At 42.8% G+C, this 12277-nt stretch overlaps 1 protein-coding gene across 6 annotated transcripts in view; it reads right to left on the bottom strand.

The window, feature by feature from the left end:
* The window catches only part of KALRN (kalirin RhoGEF kinase), a 737253-nt gene that overhangs the window by 187264 nt on the left and 537712 nt on the right, over window positions 1–12277 (bottom strand). For 2 of the 6 annotated variants that reach the window (XM_062209099.1, XM_062209109.1), the window contains exon 34: window positions 6747–8119. The exons of the other annotated variants lie outside the window; for them this stretch is intronic. In XM_062209099.1, the coding sequence (XP_062065083.1) occupies window positions 8057–8119 (63 nt within the window). In that variant the 3' untranslated portion in view covers window positions 6747–8056. Of the gene's footprint in view, window positions 1–6746; window positions 8120–12277 lie in introns of those variants that run through there. 6 annotated transcript variants of the gene reach the window in all.

Below are 12277 nucleotides of genomic sequence, written 5' to 3'. Positions count from 1 at the left end.
ATTTCTAAAACCTTGTGTGTGCTTCTAGCAAAACTCTCCTCCTTTCCTCTTCTCCAAATTCACCTCCCCATTACCTCTAACTGCTTTTAGACCATCTGGACTGATTTCATTAGACTCTGTATTCCTGACCGTGTCAGGTCCTTTTCTCATTCTTTCCCTTATCCTCTGTACTCCCCACACCCATTTGCAACTGTATTTTTCTCCATAGTATGTATCACCATCTGGCATATTATATATTTTACTTATTTGACTCTATTACCACCATAATGCAAACTCTATGGGCAGGGATTTTTATCTTTGGTGCTTACTTTTGGTTGTTGTAGTTTCTTTTTGTTTCTCCTGCCTCGAATAGTGCCTGGCAGACAATAGATATTTCATAAATATTCATTAGATGAATAAATGAATGAACATTATGGATACCCAATACTTCACTTGTTTTTTGGACAAATGACTCCCTCATTGACCTCTGGAGGAAGTATTAGCAATTCTTGTGGTGTACAATACTTGAGGGATTCTCCAGAATCCAAATCAACACATTACTTTGGGCAAAAAAACCCTTGGTACCCCAACCCACATCAAGCATTTACCAAAGAGGCCAGTGGAATCCAACATAACTATTGGTGCTATCCAATCTCAGTCCTACACATGTCTCCTCCCTACTCCCACTCCTGCTCCCATACACACTCTTTTATAAGACATTTTATCAAGAAGGAATCAGCTATCTAAATTGTTGAGGTCAAGGGCATGATGGGAAACTGGCACATGGTGACACAATCATCCTTGTAACACCATCAGACTCCACTTAAATTTCTAAATCATTCACTCCTCAGAAGGCAGAAATACTAGATTGATGGCTCAATGGCCTCCCCTAGAAGGCTGTGCACCTGTCTGGTCCTACAAGCAACCTTTGCTGAGCTATAATGCTGGAATCATCACAACTTCCATTCTGCAACATCAGTCACGTGCAGATTGCAAGAGTCTTCCTCTTTAAAGACTTACTCGAAGACTGCCTGTGTGGCCTTGTAAGGAGGACAAGAGAGCACCTAGTTCATTTACGACCTCGTTTTGTGACTTGTATCTGTGGCTCTCCAATAAGTTTGTTAGTTGAATTGTCTCAGAAATACTAACAAATAAAGCACCCTGTCAGCATCTTAACACCAAATGAGAATGCAGGAAGAATTAAAGACATACAAAAGCTCCTATTTCCATTGTTAACTTCTAGCTGGCCTTGGAGGAACTCAATTGTGTAGCTCAATTTTATCACTAACTTGTTCCTTTCAGTGTCAAAGTTCTTAGGAGACTGTGAGAAACCAGAGCAACACTTAGGAGTGCCATCCTCGTAGAGTAAGAATGTCACACCAGTAAAATCTAATCCTGCCTCTATTCCAGGAGTAGGGAATCTTTTTTCTGCCAAGGGTATTTTGGATATTTATAAAAATTATTTGTGGGACATATAAAATTATCAAGTTAAAAATTCGCTGCTATATAGATCTATTGAATTTTGAGCCCCACCTGTGGTTGCCTTGGCAGGGCCAGACCAAATGATTTCATGGGCCTTACACCACTCATGGGCCAGATATTCCCCACTCCTGTTCTATACCAACTCTGGTTTAATCCCCACCCCAGCCCTGGTATTTTCGTTTACACTGATATGTGTCATAGTCATCACCTACCAGAACTCAGCACAGCCATATCTACGAACTCCACAATATGCTTGGGTATAAGGCCCATTAAAAGGTCACATGGCAGGGAATACAATCTCTGGAAACCTTTACAGAGATACATAGGAGCCCCGTCCCCTGTCACTGCCATTTCAGGACTCTCAAAATTCTCCCTGCAGCTACTGCTTTCCATGACCAAGCCCACCCATAGAAGGCCTGGACGTATTGTGCCACTGGCACCTTTGATGGCCACTGGTGAGACTGAATATAGCAAAATTCCCTCTAGGGATGGAATAGGGTTGTAGACGTTGTAGAAACAGGTTTCCAAGGAAGGATCTGAGAACTGGCTGCATACATACCCTGAACACCTGACTTGGGATTAATTACACTTTTTACAAAGTCAAACCTAAAGAGAGGTCTCAGAGTCTGGCAGCCACTTCTAGCTGCTGAGAGAGTGAAAGCTGCTTCACACACAGGTGGCCTCATGTGAACAGAAGAGAGGTGTGTTAGGGGTACTCCTTGGGCCAGTTCACTGGAACGACAATCTTACCCTAACTTCTGACTACACTTTTGGTTTTCTGAACTTATTTTCCTTTCTGAGTCTGAATTTGTTTGAAGATTCACATTTTCATAAAATCTTTATTATTTATCTTTTCTGTGTATGTTTATTTGTATACACACACATGCACGCACACACATTGTTGGATTATAGCATGAATCTTCTCATGGATCCTCTAATACTGACCCAGCTAACTGAGCCCCATTCTCTCTCCCCCAACCCAATCTGTTCTCTTCTATGCTCAATTCTTCTGTTTCTTTTTAAAGTAATAGCCATTTTCATTGCACATTTTGGTCCTAAAGATCAGCAAAAGTATATTCACATTGTATCTTGTATCAGTATGGAATGTCTAATCATCCAAGTTTTATGATCTGCATATATTCAATTTTCCATGGTCTACATGTGGGATATCTAGAACAGATATTAGATGCTCTCCTGCTTCCTGGTTATTAGGTTTTGGGGCTGTTGGAACATACTGATTTCTGTGTGTGATCCAAATAGACTAGTGTTCTTTCCTCGGCATGCTTTTCTCTTCCCCAGGTATATCTTGTTTTCCCAATGATATCTATTATATGTTGAAGCTGAGACAACACACTAATTAACTTTTTTGGGAGCCTACAGTGAGTACAGAGAATGAAAATAGAAGCAGCTAACAAGGAACGATAACTCACATCTGGAACATACATGAATGCTGATAATTTTACATGATTTAGAGAATGGTTTGATGATATGCTGTGTTCTTTGAGGACAAGCTTATTTATAAATGATTTTTGGAAACTGGTCAGTGAGTCATCTAGGGTTAATAGATACTTATTAAATAAATGAGTGGTCCCAATGGGAGGAGAGGAAGATGATATTGGAATGGTGTGGTTTGGGAGACAGGTGAGGGCATTTTTAGAAATTAAACTTCTGAACCCTTGGGCTCTTCAAAGATAGCTTGGACACTGAAGAGAAACAGCATCCCGTGACCAACAGGGTCATCATTTGTGAGATGCAGTGGGAGCCTTCACTCTCTCACAAGGAGGAATCAGTGCAAGAAGAAGAGGAAATTATCAGAAGGGCAAGTACTGGGAAGGAGGATTTCATCTTTCATTTCCATTTTTGGGGGAGGAGTTATGTTTAAATATCAGAGGATGTGATTCATCAGTCGTCAGATTTTGCAAAATCCATTCTCATCTCTCTGTGTGCTTTAGTGATATAGAAAACTCTCAATTATTGCTACTAATGGAATGGAAGCAATGGAACATATAATCAAAATGTCATTGCTATTTGCCTTTGGAAAGTATTATGTGTGCTTTTCCCCAGCAGGTTTGCTTTTACAATGATTAGTTCTAGCTTAGGCTAATAATAAAATGAGCTAGCATTTTCTCTGTACAACACCTGGTAGGAGAAATGTGTTTACGGCAGAGCAAACTCGTGTAAGGCCTAGGACTTGCTAGCTAATCACCTACATGGGTAATTGACTTGCAGTGAGTGGGATTTTGAATAGAGCAAAAGGCAAAGAGCAATTTTATGTCCTGGATTTTAATGATCTGGGGGTAGATACATGCCCCCATAAGAGTGCTACGCTTGGTGTTATGAGAGTGTTAAGGAGAAAGAACACTGGTCTAGGAGTAAAGTAGTTGGGGTACTCACACTTGATAGCCAAAGGGAAGCCCTAATCAACCTCCTTGTGTCTCAATTCTCTTCTCTATAAAATGTAACAATGACACCTATTTTACACACCCAGTAGGTTACTAGTCAATAGAAAGTAATGGGCAAATGGGCTTGAAAAGTATGACATGTTATGAAAAGGCAAAGCATTGCAAGATAATATAAAGCCAATAATGAAATATTATTGGCACCTCTTTTTAGGTCATGCTCCTTGCCCTAACTCCTCAGCACTCAGAGCATTGGACTGTAGCTTTTGAAACTTATCCTAGTTAAAAAAAAAAAAAACAGTTTTTGTTTCTTTAGGATCCTGCTTTTCAAGGATAGATACTTTGACAAGATTCAGTATCCTAAGGAATGTATGAATTCTTTCTCAGGTAATGTTTTCATTTTAACTGGAACTTTCCATCTGTAACAACCTAAACTAGTGTTTCTCAAAGTGTGGTCCTGAGTCCAACATTGCAGCGTTACCCTGGGATTTATCAGAAATGTAAATTTGTGTGGTCATCCCAGACCCAATATACACTCAAGTTGGAGATCCGCAGCTTTAGCTCATAGGAGAAAAAGGAAAACTGGGAATTGGGCACTGGGAATGCCATGAGAAGCCTTCTTTGTCTGAAGGAGATAGGAGGCAGCCTGTTGGGTTTTTCAAATCACACTGTACTAGTATAACTGGCTATTCAGATGAGGGCCCAAAGCGACATGCTGACCCATGCTAAATGTACTTTTCCACTTCACAAGAGATGTGTGACCACTTCATCCATATGTACCATATGTGCATGTATACACACATGCATGCATAGAATGATGACTTGGTACACACTTTTCTCAGGTCTTTTTCCCAACCATCTACTAAAAATTCATCCTGATCTTGTGACACAGTCTACCTTCCTTAGTTTTCCTTGTAGCACTTCTCACTTAATATGCAGTGTGATTTTCTTATTGATTTTATTCCCATCTCTTCCAGTTAGAAGATGTCCTCCATGAGGGCAGTATGTTGGGTTCACTGCTGCATCCCCAGCTCTGAGAACTGTGCCTGACACCCAGTAGGTACTCAAAAAGGATTTGTTGAATTAGTAAGTGAATGAGTGACTGCTGAATCTGGGAGATAGGGAAACATCGGGGTCAGACTGAAAGTGTCTCTACGTCTCCCTATTAGGCAATGTTGTCCGGCACAAGAGCATTCCCCCTCTCTCTTCCTGTTCTGGGCCCTGAGACAGCTCTGCCAACAAGGTGTTGGTCAGTGCCATCCACAGGGCTTTAGTTCAATATCCGGTTTGATTAGCCTTTCAGAATGTATCCCCTGGTTTCTCTGGGAATGGGAATGGTATCCTGACTGAACAATGTGTTTATGTGGCTGGCTGGAGTTAGAGGCAGCTGGTGCATATGTAACAGAACAGAGTGCAACGTGTAGGGGGAAAAGTTGGCTAAGAATTAAAATCAGGAGTTCTGAGTTCTCGTCCTTTTTTGCCCCTAATTTGCTCTATGGTCTTGGCCCAAACAGCACTTCTGGGTCTGTTTCATCTGTTGATCTCAAGGTCTTCAAGGTCTCTTCTAACTGTAATTACATATACCTCCATGTGTTACTTGATTAAAGTCTATCTCCTGTGCACTGGTAAGCTCCATGAGAACAGGGATATTTGCTCACCTATTTCATGATGCCCAGCACTTGGAGGCACTTGATAAATATTTGCTGAGTAGACAAATCCCTATGACAAGCAAAGGGTGATTTTAGCCTCATCAGTCTATGCTCCATGCAGCCAAATCACAGGCACGTGGATGTGGGTTGCAAAGACCCCGGCCTGGCAGGGCTCTCCCATCGCACAGGAAGAGCAGGATGCCAGTCTGTACCCCGTAGGCACACACACACTGCTGTGTGTGCCTACTGGTCTGAACAAGTCTGGGGGTATGCAAGAGAGATGGCCCAGGTGGGGCACCTGGGCCACCAACTCTGCAGTTTAGAAAAGCAATCCCTGAATTTGATAGCAGATCTGCCATTTCCCAGCTATATGGGTTTATGTGAGTTATGTTCATATGAGTTTGTTCATTTGGAAAATGAAGACAGCAACGTCTGCCTCTCAGAATGATTGTGAAAACTGGAGTAAATCAAGGGCCGTCCCAGTAGCTGGTGTGAGGCAGGAAACCTTGTCTGGGTCTGCCGTCCTCCCACTTATGTAGTCTTTAAGCCATGAGGTCACGCACACCGCCTCCTTTCTCAAAGAACGCTTGTTACCAGCTCCCCGAAGTTCCCTAGCTAACCTTGGCTGAAGGGAGATACAGATTGAGATAAAAACTCTTTCTCAAAATATCTACCTTTGGAAGTATATGTTTGCTTATTTAGATTTGTAGCTTGCTATGTATGGCTTGACAGCAAAATGCACAATTTTGAAAATAAAATTTGACAATTCATTATCATTTGAATGTGCTGAGGCCTGTCTCTGAACAGAATGAGTCTCAATTTTTGCTGTATCCCTTTTTGGCCACCTTGATCTCTCCCTCCACCTTGCCTCTCACTCTGTTCCCTGGTAGAATGAATTATAGTCCTGTTCCTGCCCTGCCCCTCTGCCCCGCCCCCCTCATCTACATCTGATCATCTTTATTCTGGAAAACAAATTCTGTTGCCAGGTAACCAGAAGACAAAACTGCTGTGGTTGACATGATTCTTATCAGTGACTGCAAGTGCAGTGGTGCCCCCACCACGCTGGACACGCGCTCATTGCATCTGTCCCCAGCTTGACAGATTTTTCCGGAAAGTGGGATGAGTGGATGGCTGGAGAGAATTAAGGGCCTCAGCATTCAACAGAAAGTATTTATAAATCACTGTATATCAACAGCCTGCTTTAGAATCATTTTATTAGAACACATTCAAGAAAGTGACATATGGGAAAAAGACAGCAGCAATTCTCAGTCATGCAAATGCCCATGTTAAAGTTCTCCATTGGATTTAAGTTCAAGTACAAAGACAGTCCTTTCCTGAGCCAGGTGCAATTCCAGAGAATGACACTTTGCATTCAGAGCACGAATCCTTCGCAAAGTTCAGAACACTGAACAAATCACATCCTCACAATAAGATTGTGAGATACATGGGAGTGTAAACTTTTAAGGAACCCTCACCCAGCCCTCCCCCAAAACCCAGTGAGGGAAGTAAGCCCAACTTTAGGACTTCTTAGAAATCAGATTTAGTCTACTGAAAATAGAGCAGTGGGCTTTAAAAAAAAAAGTTAGAAAATAAGTGTATCTATGAAATGGAACCACCTTTGCCTTTTGCCTTGGTGTGGTGTGGTGTGGGGTGTCCAGGAAATTCTGTGTTAGGGGGTGGGACTCTCTCTCGAATGTCTTAGAAGCTGGCGGACTTTAAAAATACTTTTTATTATGAAAAATGGCAAACTTAACAAAAGTGGAAAGAATGGTAGAATGAACAACCAGTACCCATTATGTAGTTTCAACAATGATTAACATGTGGCCGGTCTGTTTGATTTGTGTCTTCTCATACTTCACACTGACCCCTCAACAGGTTCATTTGAAGCAAATGGAGGCTGGAAGGGTGGTCTTTGAACCAGATGCCTCAGGAGGGAGTAAGGCTGGGAGGGAGTTAGAAAAACGTGATAAAACCTGGGTAGGTTAAAGCAAGTAGAACATGTGTTGGGGATGTGGGCAAGGCTAGAGTTAGCCATCTTCTTCTCTACCATACACCATCTCTTCTTCCTCCCTCTTTCCCCTGATGTTGGAGAGGCAAGCCAGAGATGAATGATAGGTTTTGGGGGTTGTGCAAATGGAAATGTTCAACCTGGACAAAAACTCCAGAGACAAGCATGACCCTCGAACTAACCTGTCCACTCTTTAGGGCATGGAGTGTACCTGGTGTTTAGACTGGTAGCTGGGGAAAGTACATTGGGCCATGGGGCCTCTCTCAGGTTCCTACTGCCCTACCATTTTAGACTTCGGAGAGAAGCTCAGCAACCTCGAATTGCACCCAGTAGAGAAGCAGGGAACCCCGAGGGGTGAGCCCATGGCCCAGGTGGGCAGATTTTGCTTGGAACATGGTGCCCTCTGAGCAAAGGCTGTACCCCACACCAGCCCTGCCAGAGCGATTTCAAGAGAGGTGGGTGATTGGAGTCCTGGTGGGAGGTCCCAACGGCGCCACGGCTAACCCGGTGAGCTGCAGGGACAAGTCCCAGGCTGCGCGCTAAACGTAAGTGGAGAAAGGATCTCCAGGTCCCAGGTGCCACCGAGGAACAAGGTTGCCATCCTGTTAAGAAAAGGGCTGGGCTCTGTGATTTGCATATGACTTTGCAAAAATCTGCATGAGATCCCATAGCCCTTTATAGAAAACAGAGTTAAATCATCAGTGCAACCTACTGTATTTCTAGTAACACAATGCACAGAGTGCAGCCTAACAAGCACACAATCATTTCTGAAGAGACAGGAGAAGATGAGTGCCGTTTCAGACATTCCTTGGTCTGAAGTTTCATAGGAAGCCAACCAGGTCCAGGATCCAGGTGAGGATCACTGATTGGCTTTTTCTAACTTTGTCAGAATTCAAGTCTATATGCTTCTACCCTATTAGCCCCCTGCAGACTAGTCCTGCAGTGGCTTCCCAGTGTTCCAGACACATAAGGAGGAGTAGAGCCAGGAATAATATAACTAGGGATGCATTTAGTATGAGGTCCTGGGGCAGCATTTGGCTTAGCAGTTAAGTTGCCAGGTAAGATGCCCTCATCCCACATTGGAGCACCTGGATTAAATACCTGCCTTTGGATCCTGACTCCAGCTTCCTGCTAATGCATACTTTAGGAGGCAGTGGTGATGGCTCAAGTAACTGGATTCCTGCCACCCATGTGGGAGACCTGGATTGAGTTCCTGGCCCCTGGTTTTGGCCTGGCCCAGTCTTTGCTGTCTGGGTATCTGGGGAGTGAACCAGCAAATGGAAGCATGCTCTCTCTCTCCCTGTCTCATTAGTAATACATACTTACATAAACAAACAGAATAAGGCCCCAGTGGCAGTGATCATTTATCTCATACCCTTTCTGTTTTATTTTCTGGCTTAAACTCTTTCACGGTCCCTATGCCTTACCAACAAGTCTGGCCATAATAATTCAATTGGGGAAAAGAAACTGAGAAAAGTTTACCCATTTATGTAGTTGATCTTTGGCAGTAATGGACTTAAAATTCGTGATTTCAAGTGTTTCCACGATCGATGACATGTGGCAATCTGTAATTTTTCCAGACATGCGGTTGATTCGGGCAGACTGCAAGGCTGGCTGAGGGAGTGAATTAGCGAGTGAGCAAGAGAGCGAGCCATGCCAGAGACCCAGCTTCCACATTCCAGTGTGGCTCATCCCATTTCTGTTGGGCCATCCAGAATAACGAATCACAGTTTTGTTAACAAAAATGGTCCCCCAAAGAAGGTCAACTTTTAGTGCTACTGCAGGAGTGAGATATTCTAAATAGCGCAAGTGTTCTTGGCCAAGAGGAGAGCTCAGAGTTAAAGGAGAATGACCTCACATTTGACTGGCTCAGCTCCAGCATACTTGCCATCTCTCTTAGTAAGAACTGCAGCCTGGCACACACTGTTCACTAGGTGGAGAAAACAGACTTCAGCATTAAGCTGAAATGTAGTTACCCTGAGCTGCAAGGAAGACAGGGGGTACTTAGGATTCATAAAGGAGATGAAATTCTGAAGAAAGTCAGGTGTTTGGCACGTGCATTTGTGAAGTAACTCACAGTGAAGGCACTGGTGTGTCCAATGAGCTTGCCTTTGTTAGGTACAAGGGTTCAAGAAGTTTAAATCTCATTTTTCTTTTCATAGCATCACAGTAATGGGAGGTAGCATCACCTATCTGGATTAGCTAGTCCCCACACCATAATTCAATATCATTGCTTATTTTTTAATAGATATGCTATAAGGTGTGTAGAATTTATTTTACTGGCAGAATAGTGTTATAAATGCTGAATTTGACACCCTGTTCTTTATACAGTCATTAAGACTCTGAAGGGGAGAACAGTTTTAAAAATATTGTTAGTGTATTCATTCTTCACAGCTGGTATCGACTGAGTGCATGCCTCATGCCAGGCAGGGTGCTGAGTGTTCTACACTCACTGTTTCAGGTCATCTCACCTCAACCTTCGGGAGTGGGCAGTGCCATCACCTTCATTTTGCAGACTGAGGTCTAGGGATGTCCTGCCAAGGATCATATGAGGGGTCTTCAAAAATTTCATGGAAAGTTCATACTGTAAAAAAACTTGGATTTCATGTTTTGAACCAAAATAAACTTTTCATTTTTCTACAGACTTCTTGAAGTCCCCTTATACAACTGGCAAGTGGAGAGGTGAGATCTGAACCAGGGTTTGATATGCTTCTCTTCACCATGTATGTGCTGCTTCTAAAGGAGAACCCATCTGCTACCTGGTGTTTGTGCACTGTGTGTTTGTTGATTCCCAAGGGCTTAGAAAGCGCCCCTTGCTTAAGAATCTGTCGAACCTTGAGGACCTAACATGAGATGGTTTGGGTTACCTCATTATATGTGTTATTTAGATTTTACAGAACATTTCTTATGCCCTTTTAAACTTCAAGTTGTGATTGTGTCTGTGCACCTGCAAATCTGTCTGTTGATGATCTGATGTGGATGCACCATTGAAGGTAAACTGAATACTTGTTCCCCAAAATCCCAAAAAAATACATGTACATCTATGCAGGGAGCCATTATTTTATATAGTCCACCAGACACCTTAACAAAGTAGTTAGTACCAGTGCAAAGCTTTTAACTTTGAAAATGGCAGCCATTCATGACCTCACTGAGATGCTTTTTTTTTTTTTTCCCTCAAAATCTCAGCTAGGGCAAAGACTAGTGGGTAAGCTTAAGTGGAAGTGTGAACAAGAACTTAGTGGTGGTTTTTTTTTTTTTTTTTTTTTTTTAAGAAATGCTAAAGATCCTTCTTATTTGGGAAACAGTACACAGCTTAGAATTCACACACACATTCCAAAGCCAATGCCTTTGGCTTTTTGACTACATAGGCCAGCACGGGGCTTGGTATCAGTTTTGTGAAATATTTCCCTGGTAATCCTAAGGGTCATCTGGTTTGGAATTACTGCGCCTAATTCAGGAATTCAACTTTATCACAGGGAGGTCACCGGGTCCAAAGTTAAGGATTCTTCTAAGCCTCATTAACTTCATTGCTGGAAAACCTGAGTTATGCAATATATCAACTGCATTTTCACATCTTCCAGGAACACTTTGACATCTTCCACAAGGGCTAGGAATTAGTGAGATCACTTTAAGAGACAGTGACTTTTATTAAACAGATCTCCTGAGCACTTCTTTTTCTTTTTTTTTTTTTTTTTTTGGTGGGGTATATTGAAATCTCCCTATCTCCCCTCAGATATAGAGCCCTTCCTATGAACTTTTTATTTACCATACTGTAAGTCCCATGCTAACACTGATTCTCACAATAAGAGCTTTCTAAGCTGTTGTGTGATGTTCTGTAATCACCAGGTGCACAGGACACAGGAGATACCGCTGGACATCAGTGAGATAAAAATTAGCTACAAATGGGCAACGTGTTTCCTGTATGATAGATGTATATCCTTTCTTGTTCCACAAAGAATGTGAAACAGCTATTTTGCAACGGACTTTTAAAGGCCTCTTCAGTTGACTGTGTATGTTCCCAGAGCTGTGTCTGATGCATTAGGAAGCTACTGGGGCAGGGAGGTGCCTGACTGCCACTCCTGTGGCTAAGACCTAACAAGCAGCTCCCTTTATATTCCTGACTCATCCATGCTCTGGTAGGCATAGAAGATGATGAGCCACTGACACAAACAATACACGGAACATGGGATGTTCTTGGTTTTTAATTCGGGCATGTTTCAAAGAGTTGATCAGGAGGGAGAAATGATAGAATTTGCACTATTTGGAGCAAAATGTTGTTTTATGTGTTTCTGTCTGAATCATCCAGTAACTTCCTTTCTTGGATTTGCCAGTGGAAGAGAGTGTGCACATTCCATATCAGAACGACCTGGGTTCACATCTCAGCTCTACCACCTGCTGGTTATGTGACCTGGGTAAGTTAACCTGTTTGAGTGACAGTCTCCTTATCTGCAAAACGAGGATGATGATACCCATGAAGAATTGTCACGATCAGAGGGTAGTTTAGGAGTTCAGTAAGAAAGGCAGCTGTGATGGTCAGTTGCTGGGCCTCTGCCCTTCTTGCAGGCAGCCCTGTGCTCTCCTCTGCCTGCCCAGTGACAGCAATGCCTTCCGAAGAAAGGATTTTGTCTCTGCCGTTACATGGGTGGTGGCTGGCGGGGAGGGGTGGTGGTGTTGTGTCCTTGGTGGGGACTTTAAGTGCTCTGCGTTCTTCTATTACACACAGGAGCTCTGCAAATATGTTATTAACTGGTTTCAAAGAG

Source organism: Lepus europaeus, chromosome 2 (genome assembly GCF_033115175.1).
Source record: "Lepus europaeus isolate LE1 chromosome 2, mLepTim1.pri, whole genome shotgun sequence".
NCBI classification, from domain to species: domain Eukaryota; kingdom Metazoa; phylum Chordata; class Mammalia; order Lagomorpha; family Leporidae; genus Lepus; species Lepus europaeus.
This window is presented reverse-complemented; position numbering and strand designations above follow the sequence as displayed.